The 25,917-nt window shown below is 42.2% G+C and overlaps 1 protein-coding gene across 1 annotated transcript; it reads right to left on the minus strand.

Moving 5' to 3' along the window:
* Positions 1–22,612: 22,612 nt before the first annotated feature.
* On the minus strand, positions 22,613–25,917 carry TMEM174 (transmembrane protein 174). The gene is made up of 2 exons (XM_018558231.1): positions 25,169–25,917; positions 22,613–22,770 (listed from the first exon to the last, which is right to left on the minus strand). Exons 1-2 carry the CDS (start codon positions 25,789–25,791, stop codon positions 22,671–22,673), a joined length of 723 nt encoding a protein of 240 aa, XP_018413733.1. The 5' UTR covers positions 25,792–25,917; the 3' UTR covers positions 22,613–22,670.

Below are 25,917 nucleotides of genomic sequence, written 5' to 3' on the forward strand. Positions count from 1 at the left end.
GTGGCAGTGAGTCTTTCCTGCAGTCACTTACAATGGATGCTGCTTCTTGATGTTCAAAAGTTTTAGTTTCCTGCAGAATCAGCTGGTCCCCTGAGCATTGGCGCTGATATCATGTTTTAGGATGACTCCTTTTCCTTGCCGAGTCATATGGAGTCACCCTTGTGTGTGCCAGTAAGCAGTGTGTGGTCTCAACAAATACAAAGGCACAGTGAGACAAGACACTCCCCTCAACCCCCCTCCCCTCCCCCCCCGCTCCCCCCTCCCCTCCCCGACCCTGACCCCCTGTAAAAACAGGGCATTTTGACAAGTACTTGTACTTGTCAAAATGCCCCAGTGTTTGCGCTATGTTTTTTTTTACCCCTCCTCTTTCCTGCCTCTTTCCCTCTCTCTTCTCCAAGCTAGGACGGAGAGACGCTATGTCCCATGTGATTTTGAGCTGGGCAGAAAGTTTAGGGAAGCCGAGCTGAAAGAGTCAGCTGTTCAGAAACACGATGACTGTAAGTTCTTGGACAAAAATATGCAGAAATACTTTGCTGGGCAATATATATTTGTTTTTTTTCTGAATTTATTACTGAAATACTACTTTAATTTGTAAATTGAGTATTTGTGGGGTACTGTATCACATGCTTTAGCAAAGTCAGACAAACTACATCTACTGGAATTGTTTTGTGTAAATACTACAGCTATTCCTCACTTAATGACCTATGTGTTTAGCGGCCGCTCGCAGTTACGACCAGCTCTCCGACAGTATATGCGGGAACGTGGCAGCGGCAGTGCGGCGTCTCACCGACTTCATCTTGCATACAGTACTGTACTCCGTTCTCCGCTACGATTCTCGGTAAGTACTGTATTTATAGATGTAAGCAGACACTGTACAGTACTGTACATCTCCAACACTACAGCACAGTAGTGTATACAGTTCCTCGCTTAACGACCAAGTCGTAGGAATAGAACTCGGTCGTTAAGTGAGCAATAGCTGTACTCAAGTGAGTAATTCTTTACACCGGTGAAGTGAACTACATGTGAACTAGATGTGTTCCAACTGTAGAAAACTGGGCTCCACTGCTGTCAAATAAAGACAGCATGATAAGTCTAAAGTGGCCACTGAATCACCAAACCTGGCCCACTAATGGAAAAACCTTAATTTCTGCCATGACATGTAAATGGAGGGTGAGAATCACACAGTAAGGGCTCATGGATATGTCCTGTCTTATTGTCTTCTGTCAAAGCTTCATGCTGGGGGTGATGATGTCATGCTAGGGGTGAAGATGAAACAGTTACTTCTGAGTCAGAATGGATCCCAATCCTAAAGGAACATTTGCAGCACCTTGTAGAATATGTGCAGTATACTTGTCAGTGCTGGAAGCCTGTCACTGGTAATTTTGGCACTAAAAACAAATGTTTAAAAAGTGCACAGACATCTTAAAGAGGAACTTTACCCTTATCTTTAAAATGACAACAAAGTCACCTTTAGACATGAATAGTAATGACAATGAACAAACACATACTTCTAGATAATTGCCCACTTTTGTATTCTTTTTTTACTAGGGGCAATTTTTTTTTTTACTAGGAGCAGATTACTACATCTCCCTGTACTTCCTGGAACTCTGGCACATGTGACTAGGACATGTGACCATGCACATCATTTCAGGAGTTTACAGTTGAGATTTCCCACCAAAGCCATGTGATGTAACTTTTCAAGGATGCAACTCTTAGGCATGAGCTCCATCACTAATACCTTGCCTAAGACAGTGGTTCTCAACCTGTGTAACCTCAGGACCCACATTTGTTCTTGGTCATTAAGTCGTGACCCAAGTCGCACTGCAATGGAATGCATGGCATTGGAGTACTAGGCGTGCAGGTGATCGGACTGTGGGCGGAAGGTGCGTTTGGGGTGTCATTTAAATGAATGGCAATGCAACACACAGATTGCGTGGTATATTACGTTAATCGCATGGGACTGTGTGATTAACACACTGTACTAGTGTGAACAGACCATCAAAAACACTGACAGACACACACAACCACAGACACAATCTCATACACACATACACACTCCAAGAAACATATATATTTTTTCTTTTTTTAAGATCCACCCAGTCTCCCTCCCTAGGAGTGTCCCACCTAGAAAAGTTTAATTCATGTGGCGACCCACTGAACATGGGGTTGTGACCCACTTTTGGGACATGACCCACCAGTTGAGAACCAAGGGCCTACGGGGACCAGGAAGTGGAAAAACAGTAATTGTAAGTAAAAGAAAAATGTGTTTATTTAACTAATGAATGTAAAATTATTTCATATCAGCATGCAGAGGTGCTTGCTGATGTGATTGCAGTGCAAGGGGGGGGGTCAAAGTCTGCTTTAATTAACCCCTTAAGACATAGTTCCCTTTCACACCTGTGTGATTTGAGGCACTTCTACCATCGGGCAACAATGCACCACAAAAGGAATCCTATTATCTTCTATGGGTTCCACTCACACCAGCAGTGTGACTTGGAAAATCATGCAGACACTTTGGTACATTTTTAGCCTCATATTCAATGGGAGCAGGGGCGTAACTACAAATCACAGTGCCCCATAGCAAAATTTTGTATGGGGCCCTGTGATTTCTAGTTGCACCCCTTGAAGAGCCCACATAGCTCACCTGAGGGTGACCCTGCAGAGCCCACCATAGACTCTCTATGGTGGGCTCTGCAGGGTCACCCTCAGGTGGGCTGGTCACACTCCTTACCTGTCTACCTCTTCTTCCTCCGTCTTCCCTCCTCCGTCGCTGGCCCGCTCCGTCCTACGTCGCCGGGCCCGCCCCCAGTCCTGGCCGGGCCCCCCTGTGCCCGGGCCCCATAGCGTCCGCCTGGGTCGCTATGGCTATTGTTACGCCACTGAATGAGAGCACATGAGAAATACAAGAAACATGCATTTAGTGTGTTTTACTGCATAGCAACAAGCTCCCCCCCTAACAACCTCAACTTTATTTCACTTTCAGTGACCAAAACAAAAATGCATAATGCATGAAAACGTATGTAAAAAGCATTAAAACCTGCAACACTCCAAAATAAAAAAATGTAGACTGAACAAGAGAAAATCAAAAGATTTCTTCATACATGCTATACAACTTGAACAAGGGGAATCTCTACTGCAGGCTATTGTATTCAGGCAACACCTGCTGCTGTCTGAATACTCAAACTGTGAATGCATCTGATTGAATGTAGTCACTGTTCAGCCAAGAATTTTCCACCCGACTGTCCAAAATTTTAAATTGATTTTGTCAAGCTGAGTGGTGCCAAAAAGACCACCCATGGCTTGAATTTCAGCCGATTTAGTAGGAATTGGCCAAAATTTGAGCCGTGTATGGCCAGCCCAAACCCTTACCATTATATTTATAAAGTAGTAAGTGTGACTTTCACCAAGCTGCAGGTTATTCAGTAACTGTCTTTTTAAGGGCCAGATCACACCACAAGCGGTCGGGCTCTGGAACGCACTGTATTGCACTGCGGCCTGCTCCCTGCGTTCAGGGGCGGGAAGGACATTGAAGTCAATGGCACTGCAGCCGCGCTCCCCGCCCACAGTGCGATCGCCTGTACTTGAACTCGTGGCACATTAGTTCCTGCGTTCCGGTCCAATGCGATCTGCTAAAATAATCCTTGCAGCAAAATTCGAGTTGTGAGTGGCCCTGTCGGCATCATTCTGTTCGATGTAAAAGTTGACTTTAAATACATAAATTTTATAAATATAAATAATTATAATTAAAAATATAAACAGTTTTGCGAGTACGAGTACTGGTACTTGCCGAGTACTTACAAGTACGAGTACTGATACATTTTTGTTTATTGCTATGGGACAGTTTTCTAAAACAATATCAACTAATGATTTCAGGACAGTGGTGGAGTGCCAGAGCCAGGTCCCAGCTGAAACCACTGCAACCCTGGTAGTTCTCATGAAAATGCCAAGTATCTGCACTGGTACTCGAAAAGTATTTATGCATCCCTAATTTTATGATAACCCTATGTATGCTCTGCAGTGTTTTTCATTATAACACTGAGATTGCTCACTGGGTTTTAAAGAAAGAAAACCCTCCTTCACCAATTTGGAAACTAGTTTATTAACAAGGTGAGGCAAGCAGAGAAATGTAAAAATCTACTAAAAGTTTTTCTAAAATCCTTGCAGTATATATAGTACATCTGGAAGAAATAGTTTACTTTGGCATCGCTCTTTGAAATATACAATTTTTATAATCAGTAAGTGGTATGTATCTCTTCCTGCCACCAGGTGGTGCTCTTCCACAAGGAATAGTTGTATCTACTGAAACAAGTTACATGTCATGACACAAATTATAGTTTTTGTATCATAGGTACTGGATAAATCAGAAAGTAAGTACTATGTGAAAAAGGCTTGCTTCACATTAAATCAGCAATGAAATGCCCCATAAAAAGGGACTGATCATCCTAAAAAGTAGCAAAATGATATTCACATGTATATGCAAATGTCTTACACTATACAAGCCTCATATAAATAAGCAGGGATAAGGCTTGGGTTTGAGATTTGCGGTCCCAATGAATATTTGTGTAGGTTCACCCAGGAGAATTATGGCCAGCAATTGGAAGCTGTTGCAGGAAAAGTATAGGGAAAGACAAACTGCAAAGTGAGAGATTAGGGTCAGTTAGGGAACTGTGCTTTAATTATGATTTCTAGCTCTTAAGCAAACAATCTCTTGGCTGCATTACTGCCTTTTTTGTATTATTATTGGGGGCTTTTTTTGTCCCTCATTTATTGTGTGGTCAGCGGTCACCTTTAGCTATTTTCCCATTTATAGCAAACTTTTTTTTTTTTTCTTTGCTGCAATGCATCCCTTTAAAAAAGTTTTGTTTGAAGGGGCAGTATTCTGGGGGATTCATTTCTTTTGCATTTTATTTTTCTCTTGTTCTTGGAGCTGCCTTTTGTTTGTAGAACACTGCTGCATCGTTTGAAAGAAAAAAAAAGCTAAGTACAAGAGCAATGTGCACATTCATATACACTGAGTGGCCAGATTATTATGACCACCCCATCAGTACTTCGTTGGGCCACGAGATAACTCCACAAGATGACTTCGTTGGGCCGCCTCGTGACTCCACGGGATGTTGAAAGGTGATGCGAGGAATCTGACACTGCACTGTTGCCCTTCTGTTGTCTTGTACAAGTCTTGCCACTCTCCGTTCTGCCCTAACATTGACTAGTCGATGACGGCCACAATTCGCACGTTCAGACCCAGATTTTCGGCTGACAGTCCAGTCTTTAAACACTTTAACAATGAGCCCCTCTTGAACATTTAACGAATTCTGCTGTTTTGCTGATACTCGCTCCATGGCTCCGAGCGCCAACAATCATTCCACGTTCAAAGGCTGTTAAATCGCGTTGTTTACCCATATCTTCAGAAAAAAATCTCTTCTACTGTCGTGGTAAACAACCTGCTTCCCTATTTATAATGGTCTGGACCTTTAGCAACTTCAGCGCGAAATTATAGCTAATTATAGCTAATTTGCCTACAAACGTCAGGTGGTCATAATAAACTCAGGCCACTGGCCACTCAGTGTAAATCATTCACATTCACAGCACCCCCATCTCCATTAATAAAATAAACATTAGGCATACACTAGTAAGGCCTAATATTCCTAATTAAAAATGTCCTGCTGGCCCATTTTACACTGCTGTATCCTCCGCATTGTCTTAATTTTTAAATGAAAGTCAGATTGGCCTGTGGCAGGATAGCTTTGCATCAGGGAAAATAGGGGCAGCCATAGCGAACTACTGGTCAGTTTCTATCGCCGGTCAATGTGGGTCTATTGTACATGAAAAAACATGTTTTACTGCAAACACTACTTGAAAAAAAAGCCTTTTTTTTCAAACTGAAATAAATCAGATTGGAGTGCTGCTGTATGTAAGCCATGTTTACTGTAAAAGAGCCAGATATGCTCTGACAGTATACCGTATTGCTAAAACATGCCCCCCCCCCCTTCCCCCACACACACCACACACACACACAGATTTTATTGGGATTCACAGCTAAGTTTGGGTTCACCCCAAGATTCACCGAACCTTTGGCATATTGGCCATCAAAGAGTAAAGAGTGGGGTGGTGGGTAGTATGTGAACTACAATTAAGTGTGAATGAAGCATACAGAGGGGGGGCAGTCAATAGTATGTAAATTACAATAAAGAGCAGAGAGTCCACTGTTGCAGAGTCAGTTCCATACTGACACAACAGAAGCATTTCCACAGACACAGAATCAGTACCGTAATGACACACCAGAAACATGTCTGCAGACCTAGAATCAGTACCTTACTAACAAGGCAAAAACACATCCTATGTATTTTCTATGGATGTTCATCTAAAAACCAAAAATCAAACCTAATTTTTTTATCAGCTGAGTGAAAGGCTACACATACTATATATTTTCTATTGCATGCGTTATGGGTGTGCGAGGGTCAGGTGCATTTATATTAAGCATGTTTTGTGTTGCCATTAGAAATGAATGGGCATGCATCCCATTTTGTGTTGAGAATCCATTTTGTGTTGAGGATTCATTGCACAAGGTTCATTAAAGTAGTAGCATATTGTTAAAAGATGTGTTTGAAAATTGTCCTAAATAATGCATATGTCATAAATAATGTAGGCAGCTGAATGTAGCCTGGGATGCATCATTGGTTGCCAGGATGCCAACATCTACTGTCTCATGCATCCCTGGTCCCATACAGCTGGCAACTGAATGTAAACAAAGGGAAGGCATGCTGGATGGCATCTTCTAAGCCCTCATTCACACCTACCAGGTACTGTTTGTGCGATTTGGGATTCTTGCGGCAGGAACTTGCGATTTCCTGCAGTATGTTCAAGTTAATGATCGGGTGACAGCGGCTGCATTTGAAAGCGCTTCGAAACAGAATATTTGGAGTTCCTGCTGCAGGAATTCCAAATTGAACCTACTTGATAGGTGTGAATGAGGGCTTAGAAGACCCCAGCCAACATCCCTCCCTTTGTTTACATTCAGCTGCTGGCTGGGAAATGTCAGTCATGGCAAGATTCCGTCAAGAGCGGATTGTGTTGGTGGTCAGCATGTTTTATTTCAGCGGGTCAGCGGGTGTTGTTTATTATCATGGATTTACAACGGGAACATGGGAGTTTTTTAACCCCCATAGCCATGGGAGATGTACACTGTAGGCCCCCGTCACTAAGTGCCCAAATAACTGCGGATGCACACTGTACGTCTGCAGCTATTTAGGGTTCCGGAATACCGGTAACTGCTGAGATCAGCAGTTACCATTCATTAATGGATGTCTCATTAATGAGGCATCCATTAATTAAAGATTTAAACAGTTTCAGACACCTGATCAGTTTCAGCGATCGTGTGTCTGACAGTGATAGGAGTGCGGTGTGATTAGCAAATCCTGATGTATAACGGCATTTTGCTGAATGCTTCAGTATAGAAGCATTCAGCAAAAGCCAAAAGCTGCCTGTTTCAGGCTTCTGATTGTTGTGGCAACCAGAAAGCCCAAGACTGCAAGGGAGACAACCCACTATTTGGACACAGACAGCTTGAAGAGGTAATGAAGAAATGCTATGAAAAGTTAGGAGAGTTGTCCCCTGATGCAGCGCTACACGAGGGTGAGGACGTATGGCTGTGGATTTCACTGCTAGGTGTGCTACTTCTTTTATGTGCGGACCGGGGTGTCCGACGTTAGTCAATGAGAACAGCAAAAATGAGGACAGAAGCGCTACTACCAAAAAGTGAGTTGGAAAACAATAATCAGAAGTGCGGTTAATGCCAACTTACCATGAAGTGAGTGATGACGCGATGTCATTGACGAGTGGTGGATTGATGGGAATCCTGAGTGTTATAGTAGGGTGGGGTTCCGGGTAGATAATGACACTTAGAAGGATGGCCTGTGGTGTCCGGGTGTTTTACAGATGCTGGAAGATCGCAAAGAGGTGTCCTGGGTGATTTCCAGGGATTCGTGTGATGGTTTGTCACCAGTGGTGAAGAAGGAGGTGTGGTGATTTCAGTGGTATTCACTGCCAGTGATGTGGTTGGCCCCCTGATTCTGGAGGTGTGTGGCCAATAGGGTCTCTTGGCTGGTGGGTAGGGGAATGGTATGCGCTCTATTTTTGTTTTTGTTTTTTTGCATGTAATTTTTATTGAAGGTTTTCCAACATTACAAAAACAGGCAACATTTGCCGCAGTTATTACAAGTGTACAGTAATAAGAAATCGCAGAGAGTTTATGCAAGTAAACAACAACAAAATAATAAGTATAGCATCAAGCATCGCAATCACTACAGAAACCGTAGAGCACCATTCAGGTAAGTCTGACTGCTGGGGGTCAGAAGAGTATAGCATGGGTTAGTCCAGTTAATATCTCATAGTGGAACGTCAGAGGACATCCAGAGGTCCAAGTGATGCAGTTAATTTTGCCTTATGGTACCAGTCCGTATCTTTAAATAGAGACATCACTTCTGTGAGTTGGCTAAAAGACAATTCCCATGTTAGAAATGGGGTCCAGGTGGCAAAAAATCTTTCTGTGTGTGAGCAGCTATACTGAGCATCGAGTTTCTCCAGGGACACCAGTTTATGAAGGAATTCTTTCAGGGTGGTTAGAGAAGGAGGGGCAGATGACAACCAGTTCAACAGGATGGCCTTCTTGGCAGCAATAATACAGATGTGCTTCCATTGGGAGGGTTGTTTAACAGACATTGTTGTGGATGGGTTAATGACATGAAAGAGACAGAGGGCTGGATCAGCGGTTCTATAGGTGTCACAACCGGCGTTCATATAGGCTAGAGTGTTGGACCAGAATAACTGAATGGAGGGACAGAACCAGATAAGGTGTTCTAGATTTGGGGATGGGGCATGACACTTGTAGCATGATGTCAGCCAATCGGGAGGAGCGGATTTGTATTTAAGATTAAAGGCATAGTACGCTCTGTGTACTAGTTTAAACTGGAGTTCCCTCCAGACCTCACAAACCATAACCTTCTGTAGGGTGAGCCAGCCTTTGAGTAAAAGATGTTCAGTTTTCTCCGGGGGTAGCTGAAGAAAGTTTGACCATTTAATGACATGGGCGGGACTCGAGAAGATCAAGGGAAGTGCCGAGCTGATGGTGCGGGTGAAATCGGGAAGTGGCATCTTCACTTTCGGGGAGGCTAGTAGTCTCTGAAAGGGCCCCTGGGTCATCTTGGCTCCTAAAGGGGGAAGATTGTGCGCTATGAAATGGCGTATTTGGGCATATTGAAGGAAGTGGTTGCTAGAGATGTCATGGGTGTTCTGTAGTTCCAGTAGAGTTTTGCAACAGCCCTGAGGATTTAACAGGTCCTCGAGTGTATTGATTCCCCTTGTTTTCCAGTGAGAAAAAGACCAGAGAAGCGTTTCCAGCTGGGAAAGCGGGGGATGTCGTGAGAGGCATCAGAGGGGACACCACACCCAATATTCCCAGCATCTTCCTAACCTCCCTCCAAGTGATTATAGTATCTCTCAGGAGAATGTTGCTCTTAATGGCGGGGGTAAGAGTTCTCCATGGAGTATGAATGACACCCTTTAGGGACCAAGGTGATACCATAAGATGTTCCAAATGTGTATTAGTAAAGTAGGATGTGTCGTGCAGCCAATCCCTAACATGACGGAACAAACTTGCTAGATCATATAGATCAATATTCGGGATGTTGGCCCCCAGGAGTTTCGAGGGTAGTTGGAGTTTTCTTAATGCTATCCTAGGGCGTTTTCCTCTTCAGATAAATCTAGAAAAAGTTTTATGTAACATCCTGATGTCTTTATGTTGTATGAGAAGGGGGATTGTCTGCATCGGGTATAAAAGCCGTGCAAAACTGATCATCCGTATCAGATGGCATCTACCTAGCATGGAAATAGGGAGCTCGCGCCAGCGGTGTAATTCTTAGGTAATCTTATGGAACAGTGGGGCATAATTAAGGTGATATAGGTCAGCGGCTCTGCCAGAGATGTGGATTCCCAGATAAGTGATGTGATGTTTTTGTACCTTGATGGTCATGTCAGGGGGCCAGGTGGAAGTGTCCAGAGAGTTGTTGGGGGGCAGCAATAGAAGTTCACTTTTGTGTAAATTAATTTTTAGGCGGGAGAAGGAGCCAAAATGGGAGATGTCTTGCATAATTCTAGGTATCTGGGATGATGGGTCTGATAAAAGAAGAAGAATGTCATCAGCAAACAATGCGATTTTTAAGTCTTGGGAGCCTACTTGTAGCCCTGAGAAGAATGAAGCCGATGAAAGGGATCGGGACAGCGGTTCCAGGGCCAGATTAAACAGGAGTGGGGATAGAGGGCACCCTTGTCTTGTGCCTTTGTGAAGGGTGAAGGGTTCTGATATGGCAGTGGATCGCTCTATTTTATGTGAACAGATACGGGGGTAGGCGAGGAGGTGTGCGGGTTGGCAACTAACGTTGGAGCTGGGGAGGGCACAATACCAGTGAGAGTCTGGGTCCAAGCGCTGTGTGTTGCTGGAGACCTGAAACGAAAGGGGACCGCTGGTTGCGGGAGACACGGATGGGCGCGGGCTGACTCACACTACCGGGACTAGGGGAGGTATGGCCCAGATGGTGTTGAATATATGGCTGCCTATGGATATAGCGATATATGGTTGTAGGGAAATAATAGTGAAAGCTGACAAACTGCATAGGAAGAAAATAGGGCCAGTATTTTAATTCTGATTGCTAGTAGAGGGCAATCAACCCTTTTGCTGCTTGTGCTTGACTTGAAGTTGGTGGTCACTTTTAGCTGCTGAGTTTTAATTTCCCCAAAATCTAAACAACAGTTGTCCTCGAAATGACGCCTGAGGTTTGGGGAAGCTCCTTCAACTATCTTGGGTCTGTTCTTGTGTCAACAAATGGCTCCCTATTAGGCTGTTGTTTTTACTTTTTTCACCAAAAACAAAAAAACATACAAGAAAAAAAAAGGAACATTTGAATTTTAATTTAAAGTACACAAATAACAATCTAATACAAAAAAGCACTAAAATGCAAATCCAAAGAACACAAAGGAGTGTATTTATGAACAATTTGCAGAACCATTGTGCTGTAAAACTGTGGGAATGGAGACAAAAACAAATGTTCTTAATATATTTTCTTTCCAAGTCGAATGTAATATCAAGAACATTGCACATCTTAGCCACTAGATGGAGTCGGGGATCATCGGTAACGCATTTATTTTCCTATACCCCTCAGCTCCATCTAGTGACCATATTTTCCTGATATTACATTTGACATTTGGAAAGAAAATATACAAAGAACGTTCATTTTTTGCCTCCATTCACACGGAATTGGCTCTGAAAATGTATAAATACACCCCTAAATGAAACAAACTAAACTGCCCTAACTACACACCCTCCCCCTCACAAAGAAAAACATGAGCAGATCTTTTTTTTATTAAATGGATTACATTTTCTTCCACAGAAGGTGGTATCTGCTGATAGTGTTTCTTCTTTCACTTAGTATACAGGGATATGGGAAGTGTTAGTGCCATAAATATATACAGACACACACACACAGGTTGAACTGGATGGACCCTTATCTTTATTCAACCTTACCTACTATGTTACTATGAAACTGAGAGTTTCCACTGCGGCGAAATTTCACCCAAACCACTCCGTTCATCTCTACTAACTACTAGGAGAAGGCAGCTCTTGAATGAGTTTGGCTATGACTTGCCCATCCACAATGAGATGTGATTCCACAGAGCCAACACTGGTAAGCAGAACATTTGGAGGAATATCAAATGCCTTTCTGGTTCTTCGGTCATGTAGTGACTAAATGCTGCTAGCAGTTTGTGATCTCTTCTGACTGCATAAGTGCATTGCAGCAAACAAATCATCTCATGGCAGCAGAAACACCGGTCAGGTATATGGAACAGATACCTTCCTTGTTTTGACTCCTTGGCTGTAAGTGCATTGCATCGGGCAGACCAGCTAAATGCAAACAGAGCAAGATTTACACTGGCCTGATGATCAAGTTTTCAAAGTTCACCTTTATCCCTGTTCAACAATACCTGAAAATGTAGCCGACCATAACCTCCAATTCAAAACCACAACATTCTCATCCTCGCACATCAGACTACTACTGTCACGTAGAACTTTTGGTATACTCATCTAATGATTTTCTTATTCAGCAATGAAACTGAATAGTGGTATCTTCCAAATCTGAGTTTGCAAACTCTATGAATCCCCAGTTTGTCCATCTATTGAAAATGCTGCACAGGTCATGTGACACTATGATGACCTTAAATAACAATGAATATGCACTACATCTGGAGGCTAATATAACTCAGACATGCTGTATAGTATAATCTCTCCACCTGCAAATGTTATAAATCACATGTGAAAACAACAGCAGATTTGCAAGAAAACGGTTAACTCCAGGGAATTGATTGTAATCATAATGTACATTGTAAAATGTTGGAATCTGCTTTAAGTTAATTTTAGCATATGAGCACAGATAAAATAAACAAGAAATGTTTATGAAATGCCAGGTGCTCTATACATCATATTTGCATTGTGAGTGTTTCCTAAAACATGCATTTATCAAGCTGATGTAGAATGTTGCTAAAATGTTGAAAGGTAAAATATTAGGTCCCCTTTAAACCTACAGTATGCACTGCCGTAACGTGTGTTACCACAATCCCCGGTAATGTCTGCCACTCTGTGCCCTACATTTGTGTGCCAAGAGCATTAATGCTTCTGGGTTGATTTGTCTGATGCCACGCATCGGCAGCTCATTTAAAAATTAATGGATCATTGCTAGGATTGTGAAAGAGCTGGAGAAGCCTTGGGCGACCAGAGGAGCGGAGTGTGGGAGCGGCCGAATTGGGGGAGGCTTCAAGGTGCATGGTTAACTAGAACCTGAAGCTACTTGGTGTATACACGGTAAACATATGTCACAGTCATAGCCACAAAATATGCTTTAACTAATGTACCACAAGCGAGAGCATAGTGGGACGACTACACACTATGGGGTCTATTCACAAAGCTGCCGAGGGCAGCCGAGTGAATGACCGATCAGAAGTGAAGTGAGCCGAACACTGTTCGGCTATTCACTTCAGGCTGGTACGGCCGCCAAGAAGAGAAACCCCGCTGTGTCTTTTTTTTTCTTTATTCTGACACGATCGATGTCAGAATAAAGGAAAAAAAAGACGAATTCCCATTCAAAAGCATTGGGAGTTTACTATTGGCTATTTCAATTTGCAATAGCCAATAGTAAACTAGCATTGTACCCGCCCTCTGCTGATGGACCTGATGGGGAACTGAAAAAGAGGGCGGGTACAATGCTAGTTTACTATTGGCTATTGAAATTGAAATAGCCAATAGTAATGTCCCAATGCTTTTGAATGGGAATTTTTCTTTTTTTTTTTTTTTCTCTATTCTGACATGCTCGTGTCAGAATAAAGAAAAAAGACACAGCGGGGTTTTTCTCCTTGGCGGCCGGGAGCAGGAGACTCCCGGGGCGCCAGGGAGAGTTAGATGTTTGGAGATCAGTGTCCCTGGTTAGCAACCAGGGACGCTGATCTCTCTGAAAGTGGCCGGAGCCAGCCGTAAGATCACGGCTGGCTCCGCCCAGCTGTCAGAAGCAGGCTGTCGGCCGGCCAATGGCCGGCCGCTCGGCCAGCTTCGGCTTTCAGCACGGCTCAGCGCTCGACTGAGCTGCTCGGCCGTGATCGGGAGCTGTACGGGCTATTGTGAATAGCCCGTACAGCACCCCCTCGGTTCTCCTGAACCGAAGGGGTCCTGGTGCCGAAGCTAGCCGAAGGATCGGCCGAAGCTATGTATGTATGTAGTATAGTAACAGACTATACACTATGGCAGCAGGCATGAGGCAAAGTTCTTTAATTTCCAGTTACAGTATTCAGAGATTCATCTTAACAGGTTTTAAAAATGTATTTAAGTAAAGCAAAGAAATATTGTTCAGGAAATATTTACAGATAAGACATTAGAAAACAGAAATAAGCAACAATAAAATAAACTAAAGTAGAGTTTGCCTGTTCTTTATTCAGTGCTGCGTTTGGATCATTTGCAGGGTAAGCCCAATCTCGTGAGCAAGAATTGCTGCCCCTCCTAACATGACTCTCAGTATTCTCAACAGTTCTGATTATAAAAAAGAGAGCTCTGAGCTGATAAATGCCACAGCATTTTTTTGTCCCTTAAAAAGGTGCGGCAGAATTAGCTTCAACTAATCAAAGGTTCTGAGGAGTGTGTTGAAGGTGTGCTTATTATGCTCAGCAGGCCTACCCTTAAAGCAGCCAACTATACTGATTACATCTATATTTCCATCTGACAAGGTTTCACAATCCAACGACTAGTACAGGTGAAACTCGAATAATTAGAATATCGTGCAAAGTTCATTTATTTCACTAATGCAACTTAAAAGGTGAAACTAATATATGAGATAGACTCATTACATGCAAAGCAAGATAGTTCAAGCCGTGATTTGTCATAATTGTGATGATTATGGCTTACAGCTCATGAAACCCCAAGAACCCCAAATCCACAACCTCAAAAAAGTAGATTATTACATGCAATCAATAAAACAAGGATTGTACATAGAACAATATCGGACCTCTGAAAAGTATAAGCATGCATATGTACTCAGTACTTGGTTTGGGCCCCTTTTGCAGCACTTACTGCAATTACTTTTGCACGATATTCTAATTATTCGAGTTTCACCTGTATATTAGCAGACTGAAACTCCGATTTGTTAGATACCAAATATGATATATTTGTGCGGTATGTCCTTAATAGGAGGTCTAATGTGTCTTATTAGCCTTCTGGACCTTGTAAATTTGGAGTGATTGATATCTTCTTATACATGTAACCCCCTTTTCCCTAAGAATCACACAGGAGACACAGGGGTGGCAGTAAGTTAGACTAGAATGCAGTCACCACCAGGAAAAACTTTTTGAAATTTACAGTTGAGATCAGGGGAGTAACTAGAAATCACAGGGCCCCATAGCAAAATTTTGTATGGGGCCCTGTGATTTCTAGTTAAGCCCACCTGAGATCCCACACAGCCCACCTGAGGGTGACCCTGCAGAGCCCACCATAGACTCTCTATGGTGGGCTCTGCAGGGTCTCAGGCGGGTGCCTGATCAAGGATCCCCTTCATCAGGCACTCATTTTGCCTGATGAAGGGGATGCTGTGAGACCCCGAAACGTTGCTTTTTGATGCACTGTGCTATATTTCATGCGTCAATAAACAGACGCCATTGATTCATTACTTGGAGTGCCGGTGCCTATCTTATCCTGTGATTATAGACGGTTGCCATCCGTCGACTGCTGCAGCACCTATCTTTTATAAGGAACAGAGGTTTTGAGTGTGATGGGTTCATGGACTGAAGCCCTCTTACCTGTCTGCTCCAATCCTCTGCCCGCCTCCTTCTCCTCCACGGTCGCTTGCGGGCCCCGCCTTCTCCGGCACTGGGGCCCGCCTCCTTGATCATCGGGCCCCGCCTCCCCATCGCTAAGCCCCGCTTACTCTATCACTGGGCCCCGCCTCCTCCATCGCTGCTGACGACGGCCCCTGCCACCTCCTCCGAAGCTGCTGGTTGTCATCGACTCAGCAGCGGTGGATAGTGGCGCGTTCCTCCTCACAGCCGCCAGTGACAGCCAGCAGCCTAAGATGCCATAGCGACCCAGGCGGCAAGCAGGGCATCAGGGGGATGTCCTGCACGGGCCCCATATCGGCTAACTGGGTCGCTATGGTGATTGTTACGCCACTGGTTGAGATTATGAATACTTAACTGGCTGATGCACACTTCAGCTATGACAGACTTGCTACATTGGTACACAAGACACCTTGAGCGGAATTTATTAAAACTGGAGCAAACAAAGTCTGGAGAAGTGTCCATGGCAGCAACCAATTATCTTGTCTTTCATTTTCAAAGATTAACTGAACAAACTAAAGATAGAAGCTGTTTGATTGTTATGCTCAACTGCTTCAGATTCTGTCTGCTCCAGGTTTGATAAATTCCACCCTCCCCCTTGTCTGTAGGCAAAGTGTGCATTACAGCTTTAACCATAATGGAAAAAAATAGTGTCTGCTCCAATAATTGTAATAGGAAAGTCTCTGTTCCAAACAAAAGGTGGAACTGTGGAGCAACTAATGATGACCTTTTGACACTATACTAACTATTCTTAACTTGCCCCATTCTACTGCTCATGATGTAGGGGAAGGGGATGCAGCACATCCAAAGGAACCCAGTCACCCACAGTTTTATTTCACTTGTCCAGAGTCTTGTGGCTACATGCCACTGCTTCCACACTCCAGTCTTTAGAGCTCATTTAAGGCTTGGCTCGTGCACCGCCTCCCAACAGTCACTCTCCCTGCAACTGATCTTTATTTTCCGATTACTGACTTAACATGCCTTGTACTGCTTTGTGTCTCTGTATGGCTTCAGCCGTCTTGGTAGAGGCAGGGTTTTGCTTCCTTAACTCAGACCCTGCAGCAAGGGAACAGTGAGCAGCACAGTGGTAACGTTACCAAATCTTACTCCAAATCTCCCAAGACTAGCAGTTAAAGGCAGCAGAGCCTTAGATCACCCACTACAGAAATACAGCTACGAGACTGTAGGCACAGGAGTCCTTAGGCACCTTCACATGCCAGGATGTGCACTGCTATTTTTTAGGAGGAATTAGAGATAAAAGGTACCTTTTCAGGGTACTGTTAAAGCACAAATGTTTGATAAATAGACTCACATGTCACATTAAGGGTTTTTGAATAGAGGTGTCCATAGAGCACATTATTTCCTGTGTTGGGGTGGAAGAAGCAGAGCATCTACACTGCTCATGGGCACTATTGAATGCAGGTCAGTGAAAATGTATAAATGTTTGTGGCTTACCTCAACCTGTGTTTGCTCGCTTCCTTGTACATTACAGATGTGCCGCTCCAAGGCTGTAATGAAACATTTCCAATGTGTCTGCACTGTTTTAGTGCAGACAAAAGTATTTTATAAAAATATTCATAAAGTCAAATCTTTCCAAAACATACCATTCAAAAACATGCACCAAAACAGGAAGATGTCCCATCAAATGTTATAATATCTGGGATGTATGATGTGAATCCACTAATGCTCTAAACTTGGCCTAGGAATAATACTGTCTAAACCAACTAAATGTTGGACTGTGCATCTGGAAAATGGCAGAGAGTCAGAGGTTTGGATTGATGACACTGTTGAGCTGAGTGTCTTCCTGATCTGGAGGAAATCGTATCCTGTTCTAGTGTCAACTGTAAAAGTTTCGATTCCCATCACTTTCTGTCATGGTGATAATGATCATCAGGACAAACGGAGAGAGTGAATCTTCCCAGCGGGGTCACAAACAGCTATACAAATCTAACAGGGTTGTTAACCCTTCTCTAGCCAAACCTAAAAAAAAAAGACCTTTTAGCTTTACTAAGTTTACTAAATACACCATCCTGTAGTTGAAGTACAGCCTGATTCTCTGGGACGGTATACTGTCATTATTATTAAACTGCTAGAACAACAAACTGTCACTAGCAATTGTTTTAAAGGATATCTATCCTAAGAGTAATATAAAAAGCTGTAATGACTGAACTCTTCTGAAAGTACTTTTTGCCTGGTTATCAGCCAATGAGTTCAATGCCTTGTAAGTCATTGGACCATAGTAAAATGTTCAGACATCACTACTTTGACTTCCCTTGCTGCATGCTCCAGTCCAATGACGTTTTGCTGAGCTATGCAACTAGCAATTTAGGGGATCAGCACTGGCAGCCCCTATATTTCTTTCAGTACAGGTTCCCTTTCTAATGCAGGCAACTGAGGGCATGTGATAATGACTTTGAAGTGACTGAATGGCAGGCAGCTGTTACAGTAGGTCTGGACAATGATAAACCTGCCAATTGCTGACACGACTGGATCTGTGTTCTGTCCTCTCATACAACGTGGGGGCCTGTTTTTGTGTATTTCCCTTTATCACATACACAATGGCTATCAATTCTTATATTTCCCTTATCATGTTCTGCATATGTTTAGAATATAAGTAGAATAAATGAATATGTAGGAGTTTATAAAATAACACTGTCATAGGGATCTGATTACAAACAAACGGTATGAAAATACTATGGGAATAATCAAAATACCCATGACTTCCTCTGTGTCACTTCAGGTACACTCCAGAAAAACATGGTTTTTTTTAAATTTGAAACTGAACTCCAAGCATACAGCTAAATTTTAAAAAAAACATCTATTGGAGGTGTTTTACCTACCAAAGAATTTGTATTTCTGTCCACCCAGTCATGATTGTACATAAATATTTTGTATTTTTACTTTCAACCAGATGGAGTTCTAGGCTTCTTTTCATGTTTGCTTCTCTAACATAAGTTGCTCGGTTGCACAAATTGTATGTTGTGTACAGAGTTCAGTAGCTCAAATTAACACCCATTTTAAACAGAATAAGTCAAAGGAGTGACTGCTCCCCCCTCACTGCTTGCTCTTTTTGGGCAGGCTGTACAGACTTTAAATTAGAGAGACAGAGTCTGTAAGCAAACAGTGTCTGTGTGTGGTTTGTTGTTGTTGACTTTTTAGTTTCTTTTAGCCCACCTCAATATAAGTTGGCCAGATCTCAATGCCTCGTTGGTCCCCAAGCACTACTTCATGGAAACAATGAACTACATAGTGTGATGGATGTGGAATATGCAGATTCCTTCTTAAAAAGACCACTGTGCTTTGTACTAGTTTAGTGGGGGGATTTTTAGTTCCATTTAGCCCACCTCAACATAACCAATGTGGTTATACTATCTCACACACTAACAGACATACACTGATCTATGCTACACATATATAAGAATTAGTACAATGGATCACACCCAGGTTAGATTTTATAAGAAGAGGCTGATAATATACAATGATGTCTTGCATAAAAGAGATGAAGTTAGTGTAAAGTAGTGTATTGAAAGCATTATCCTTGATGTGATAACAGCCTTCTAATCCAAAATTGTGTAATGCAGAGGTGGACTGGGCAGAGAGGCTTTTGCCTGTTGGGCCAGAACTCATGTCATGTAATTTTTGGGTTAACCAGAAGAAGCCAGCCTATGGATTGTGAAGGCATGTCCCGGGGTAATGATCTCCTCTCCAGTGACTTTGCCTGTATTACGCGAGTCAAACGTTTAGGTCTCTGACCACCTGTAACTAAAAAGAGCTCTGAACTTACTGTGAGTGTGATTGCCAACCCTGACCCTTTGGGAAGCGGGAAGCCCTTACATGCTGCTGTAATGGAATGAGGAACTTTTAAAAATACAATAGAAAATGCACAATGCTGTAGTGGCATACATAACTTTCTCTTAAACCTGATACAAAATCTATAAGAGGCTCCCTCTTTTCCTGTACTGCTACCTCTGTCTCTCTTACCCTCCACACCTCTACAACACCGCCACCCTTTTTAGGGGTCTCCCATCCCCTCTCTCCTATCTTACACATCTGTTCATACTTTCTCTGCACATGGTATAGCATGTGGCATTTCTGAATTGATTTTTTAATAGGATAGTATAAGTCACAGGTATTCTGTTTTTTCCATAAGCATGATGAATTGAGTTCCTCAAAGTCTACTGTGTAGGATTGAATAAACAGCCTTTTAGACGGTACCATTCTTTTATTCTTTCTTTGATATACATATAGTAGCATGTTTAATCTCTTTGCAGAGAGCTGAAGACCATTCCTCACATTACTTAATATGAAAGAACAGCACACATGCTGGCTTTCTAATTTAGCAGCAAAATACACAAGGTTACCTTTGATTTACTTTTCACAAATACCCAACATTGTTCACAAAGCATATAAATAAACTAAACCTGCATTTTTAATTTGCCCATTGGCTTGGAAGGTTAATTGGAATTGTATTTACTAAAACTCAATTAGTATGAGTAACTATTTCAGTCATCTGTGCCATATGGTGATGGAACCGCTGTACGTCTGACAATGACGCAGTCCGTGTGTTCTCTAGAGAGGCGATAAAAATATGCACAACACAGTGTCCCATTTATTATGACCCTCGTTATGGAGTTTATTTCACAATTATACATAATGTGTTTATAAAGTGCTGACCAGACACTGGATGGATAGCATTGCAATCATTTTACATTCAGTAAAACAAAACACCATCAACATAAAGTACAAACACATCACAAAGAAACAGATGGGCTTCTGGTGGATGTAAGTAGCAATATTATTCATGAAATGACTACAAATAGAGTCACACACAATGTTTTAGCTATTATAACTTGCATATGCCTAGTCTGCAGAGTTCATGAAGAATTGCAAAGGTACATGTTTGAAGTGGACTGACTGAAGATTTGGTACCTTAAAGGGAACATCTAGAAATGCAAATTGTGCCTAACAGTATCCTAAAAATGATTTACCTTTTTTAATGCCTCCTATAATATAGTAGTCCATTTCCTATGTCTAAGCACTCATTTTGCCTCATAGCTGTATACTCTTACCAGATTTGGAGTGATATTTGGTAGACATGTGCGATTTGTTTCGTTCCGAATCGAAATTCTGATGAAATTTCAGAGATTCAGATGTATCCGAATTCCGAATTACAGCTAAAACGAATGCAAACGAATCCGAATTTCCGATGCCGAAATTCGTTAGTGGTAGTCTGTATGAATTGTCGTTTTGTTTTCGTTTCGTTCGTTCGTTTGTTGCAGCAACGTGACATTTGAGAAAAAAACATTTTACATTTTTTTTTTTACAGTCTGCAGAAGAGGAAAAAAAAAGTGTGAGGTTCCCCCCAATTGATACCAGACCCTTTAGGTCTGGTAGGAATGTTTAAAACAAAAAAAAAGTGCAGATGCCGCCCCCCCCTTGTGAATGAGTAAGGGATACCTGTACCCCTACTCATTCACTAAAGGTTTCAAATTCAAAGTAAATAAACAAATCACACTTTTGGAAAAAATCCTTTAATTGAAAAAAACAAAGAGACAATATTTTACTATTCCTTTAATTAACAAAACATTAAAAAATGGCTCCATCGATGTAATCCAGCGTCAATCACGATACACGACGCCCGTCGACCCGCCGAAATTAAAAAAAAGTCCCTCCGCACGACGACCGCCCAAACCCGACGAAAACTCACCACAAAATGACATTCAGCCCGAAAGTAAACAGATGGGCGGAGCGAGCCGTGACGTCACGGCTAGCTCCGCCCATTTGACTTCTCAGCTGTGCTCCCGAATGCCATTCGGGTCTGTGAGCTGAGGTCTCATAATACTTTTCATATGCAACGAACGAACGAAATGAACATGAAACGATAATGTAATGTAACTATGTAACGAATTTCGTCCGATTCCAAAACAAATTGATTTTCGCACCCGAATCCGGAAAAAATAAATAATGCAAAATCCGAATCACAACGAAACGAAACATATTTTTTGCCGGTGCACATGTCTAATATTTGGCAATGTCACTACTACGCTACGCAGAGCTGTACTACTCTACAGCTACTGTACTGTAAATGACTTAGAAAGTACAAAAGCCAAGTGATGAGTATGACAACCAAGGAAACTTACAGGTTGGGTCAGCAGCAATACATACATGAGACATACATATTCTGACCTTCCATGCTCATGTCACTACCAGAAGCGCTCAAATTCCGGTACTGGAAGCCAAAAGTCCCTAGTCATCCACTTGGTATAATCAAGAATGCAAACTTACGTTTATCATCCACCTAGGTGCTTTGGATGAAACACACAATCCCATCCTTCCTATATCCCATCCTATAAAAATAGAGGGAAGTTAATTTTCCAGTTAAAGTCAGCATGTAGTTCTAGAAAAGTACTAAACTAATCCATAATAAGGACCTGGATTGGCCATGTAATTTCAGTGTCTTGTGTTTTCATATACAAACACACTAGAAATAAAATGAAGTATGTTGTGAGAGAAGTAACTCATCTGGGTCCTTGTGTCCTTGGCTAACCAAGGTTTTTTCTACATTTCCTCATGTTATCTACAATACACACTAATATGAAAGACATGTGAGTAGAAACACCCCATAATGATGATGGGTGCAACTAGGGTAAAAGAAACAAGCATTGTCCAAAACAGGCATCAGAGATGGGATCACAGGAAGGTAATAGCTGTTATGCCTTTAGGACAGCCTTTAGATGCTTCTTGAGCTACACTTGATTAATACAAAGGTAACCTGTTAGGTAAAAATCTTAATAAGTCATATGTACACTTTCACAACCACTGTTTGAACAAGAGGTTGTATTGGTAACAACTTGTTGTATTGTGTAATGCAGAACAGAGGGAAATTGCTCCTTTGTCACATGTAAATCCAAAGAATACATGGTGGTGGAAGCAACAATCATACCTTATCAGCAGAATGGTTGATGTGAATGGGCCAGTGTTCTCTGTAAAGTGCTGTTGAACATCATGGTAGGAGCTATGTAAAAAGGGAGTTTCGGAAACAAACTTTTTTCCATCAAAGAGGACCCTATATGTCCCACATAGATGATTGACATGGCTTCTCTGATCTATTTTCTCCATGTCTTTAATACTACACATTCCAAGACCAGAACATATATTACACCATTCAACAATCCAGACCTTTGATTAGAATTTGTCTTCCATAAATCTCCACATAACAACGAAAGGTGGGACTTCTGTAACTTCTGAATGAATTAGTTTAATTCAGGAAATATTTCTGCATATGAAGGTGGCAGGCTGCGGTGCGTATTTACACTCTGGAGCTGTTCATGCTGCCCCCTGGAGCATGGAGATCTGAAAAGGTGGAGAAATAAATACAAAGTTAGGAATATTCAATCTTATCCTAGGAAAAAAGATGAATCTAATATGTTCAGTATGATATGAAATGATATTAAAAGAATCTTGCTATGACCTATCCCTCGAAAATTATAGAGCTTATGCCTGGAAACCCCCCTCTACCCGTTAACCACTAACCCCTCGAATTGCTAGATTTAATTTAACAAAATCTAAAAGCCCCAAATACTTGCATGAATCCATGGTTATGTGACATACCAAAGCCCGAGTGGTTTTTCTTCTGGCCTGCAAAGTGTCAGGGACCGGTTTCAGTTCTTCACATCGCTCCTTGGGTAATGTGGACACTTCCTAATGGCTATCCAGTGGCTGGGTCCTGACAGGTCCCAAAAGACTCCACTAACATGATAACATCTTGTTGAGGGATGGCAACAATACTGGTTGATGAAGGGCCCAGAATGCAGCAGTGGATCACTGGTCTCCTCAGCTGAAAGCGGCGACGCGGAGGGTCATATGATGGATGACTTAAGTAAGTAAAAAAAGGGATTTTGAAGGTTTTATTTTTTAATTATGATTGAGTGGGAACAGTGACGGTGCAGTGTGGGAGGGAGGGATGTGGAAGGGGATTCACATTTGGCCAGAGATGGAATTTAAGAGACAATGTTAAATAGAGATCTGAAAAAAAAACAGACGGGATCCTTCTGGACTGACAACCTTGTACCATACTGTAGTACACATTTCTTAAAAAATGTTATACAGTGTTAACCCCTTCATGACTGAGGCCCTTTTTTAATTTTTTGCACCCATGTTATATTACCCAACAGTTTTGGGCCATAGTTCTTTTTGGGGTCACAGGAGGGCATTTACTATGTCCTTCTGTGACCCAAAACTCAGCATATAGCGGGCTGTAAAAAAGAACTCTTCTATAATATGTGGATTATAAATTCTTCTTCACATCAGAGGTAGTTATAAAGGGAAACTCATACAGGATTCTGGAAAGGACACAGTAGTTTTCTTGGTCAAACATTATTTAGATGCTTTCTGTTAACTGAAGAAATCCCCACGCTGTAGGAGACTAATTTACACTGTAGCCACCTTGCCCTAATCAGGGTCACTCCTTAAATTTAGTCTGCTGGGACTGTATCCAGTCTAAATAATTTGATAATCTGTGCTCATATGCCTTCTACTAAGCACAGTGCAAAGCATCCAATGGTGGGGTGTTATGAATATACATGTCTCACTAGCCAGTCACTAAGATGTTCATGGCTAGTGGCGCATGTTGGGGGATGACATAAATATTCAGGTATGACCATGTGAGCTCCCCCCTCTTCCCCCCAGCCTACTGCTCGGGGGAGGATGTGGGCTGTGATGTGCTATCTGGCCAGGCCTGTAGACTGCAGGTGGTCAGGTATGAACCCAGTTGGGGTCTTAATCTGTTCCTGGGATTGAGAACTGGGGAGGCACTTTGTCTGCTGGAGGTGCCAGGGAAGCCAGAATGCAGATCTCCAGATTGCAGGATGTCTGGTGTCTTGCCTAGGGAATTCTGTGCTATGTCTACTGACCAGCAAAGGTTCTACAATACACAGTGTTACTGCAATCAGTTTAAAGGTCCTCTGCACTGTGAAGCTGTGAAGTGGTCGGTGAGTCTGGAGTTCTGTACTGTTCTAGATGTTTGTAGCCCTTTACCCTCCCTCCCATGTGAGTTGCTTAAAGAATAAAATTCTAAAGTGACTGGCGCCCAACTTTACATTCACATCCCACAACTAGCTAAGGACTCTGAGGTGAAATATCAGCTCACCCAGCCGCTGAAGTCCCCCACATGCTCCTAGGGGTCAGTGGGGTGTTATCAGAAGGCTTAAACTGATTTATTTGTAAGAAATTGATGACACACGTTATATGAATATAAAATTCATAAAGGATAGGTAGGTATGGTGTGGAATTGAAACCAACTGGTCTACTATCTTAGTGCTGACATTCATACATATGCAATTCGTTTATATAATATGCATTCTGTCATAGCACAAGAGAGACAGGTAAATCTCAATGAAATAACAAGATTTTATGTCAAAATACTGACATAAAATGAATATCTTATTGAGGTTTGTCTCTTCAGTGCTATGACAAAAGTCCTGTTATTCAAAAATCTTTCGAAAGAGTTAAGGTTCATTTACCTGTCAGCACTGTGTCCTACAGTAGGCATAGACTAGAACAGAGCCAGATATACCATTAGGCACAGTAGACCTCATCAGATGCATCTCATGCATCTCATGTATCTCATATAAGCCTATTTACACACTGTCCCAAACTGTCCCAAAATTCTAAGCAAATTTCAGACAAGTAATAAAATAAAATAAACAATGTTAAGCAAGTTTTGCACAGACTGAAAAATAAAGACGCATACCTGTAAATTCCGTTGTCTGAAAGTTGTAAGGTTGTATTTTCTTCCACAAATGCTGGATTGTCCATTGTATAAATACTGTAATACTCAGGGGGAAGTACTGGTGGTGGCATTACAATGGGAATACTAGAACCGCTATTACCAATGACAGGTGAGGGCATGGGAGAAGTCAATGCATTTGCATCTTGAACGCTATTTGGAGGAGGAATGTACTGTACTACAGTGGCACCGTGGAAAGTTATTGGTTGGTTTATTCCAGTGAAAACAAAGGACTGTCCGGGTGAAAGTTGATCTGTCTCTAGCACCGTATCCTCATTGCTCTTACATGGCTTACATGACAGCAGTTTAAACTTGCATACTGATATCAGTGCAAAGGTCACACCTACTGATAATAGAATAGGCCCCAACAACTGGGTCCACTCAAATCTATGGTTGTCATCACGCCTGATCCATCCCATTGCAGTAAATGTGATTCCAACCAGTCCCAAAAACATTCCAGAGAAAAGCAAGGTGGCTCCAGCTTTATCACCTTCCGAGGCTTGAACATCCGGCTGGTTGTTTGTGAACGGGGTAACAGAAAATACATTGAGGGAGAAATCATCTACTGGAGAGTTCCTCTGTTCCATGCTTATCTGCTGGTTGTTTCTTGCTGCAGCCTAAAAAGAAATTACTTTGCCAAGTTAAAAGTTCAGGAGGTACAACAAACTCTAGACTCACATGATTTACACATAAAGATTAGACTTTGGTAGGCA

The sequence above is a fragment of the Nanorana parkeri genome, unplaced genomic scaffold (assembly GCF_000935625.1).
Source record: "Nanorana parkeri isolate BGI_ZX_2015 unplaced genomic scaffold, ASM93562v1 scaffold327, whole genome shotgun sequence".
Taxonomy (NCBI): Eukaryota; Metazoa; Chordata; class Amphibia; order Anura; family Dicroglossidae; genus Nanorana; species Nanorana parkeri.

What these genes read in the sequence shown, in the direction of transcription:
- TMEM174 (XM_018558231.1), bottom strand. Translation starts at nt 25,791, where the DNA reads ATGGAACAGAGGAACTCTCCAGTAGATGATTTCTCCCTCAATGTATTT. An exon ending in TCAGACAACGGAATTTACAG is followed by an intron (nt 22,771 to 25,168) that starts GTATGCGTCTTT and finishes CCACCTTTTCAG; the next exon opens with ATCTCCATGCTCCAGGGGGC.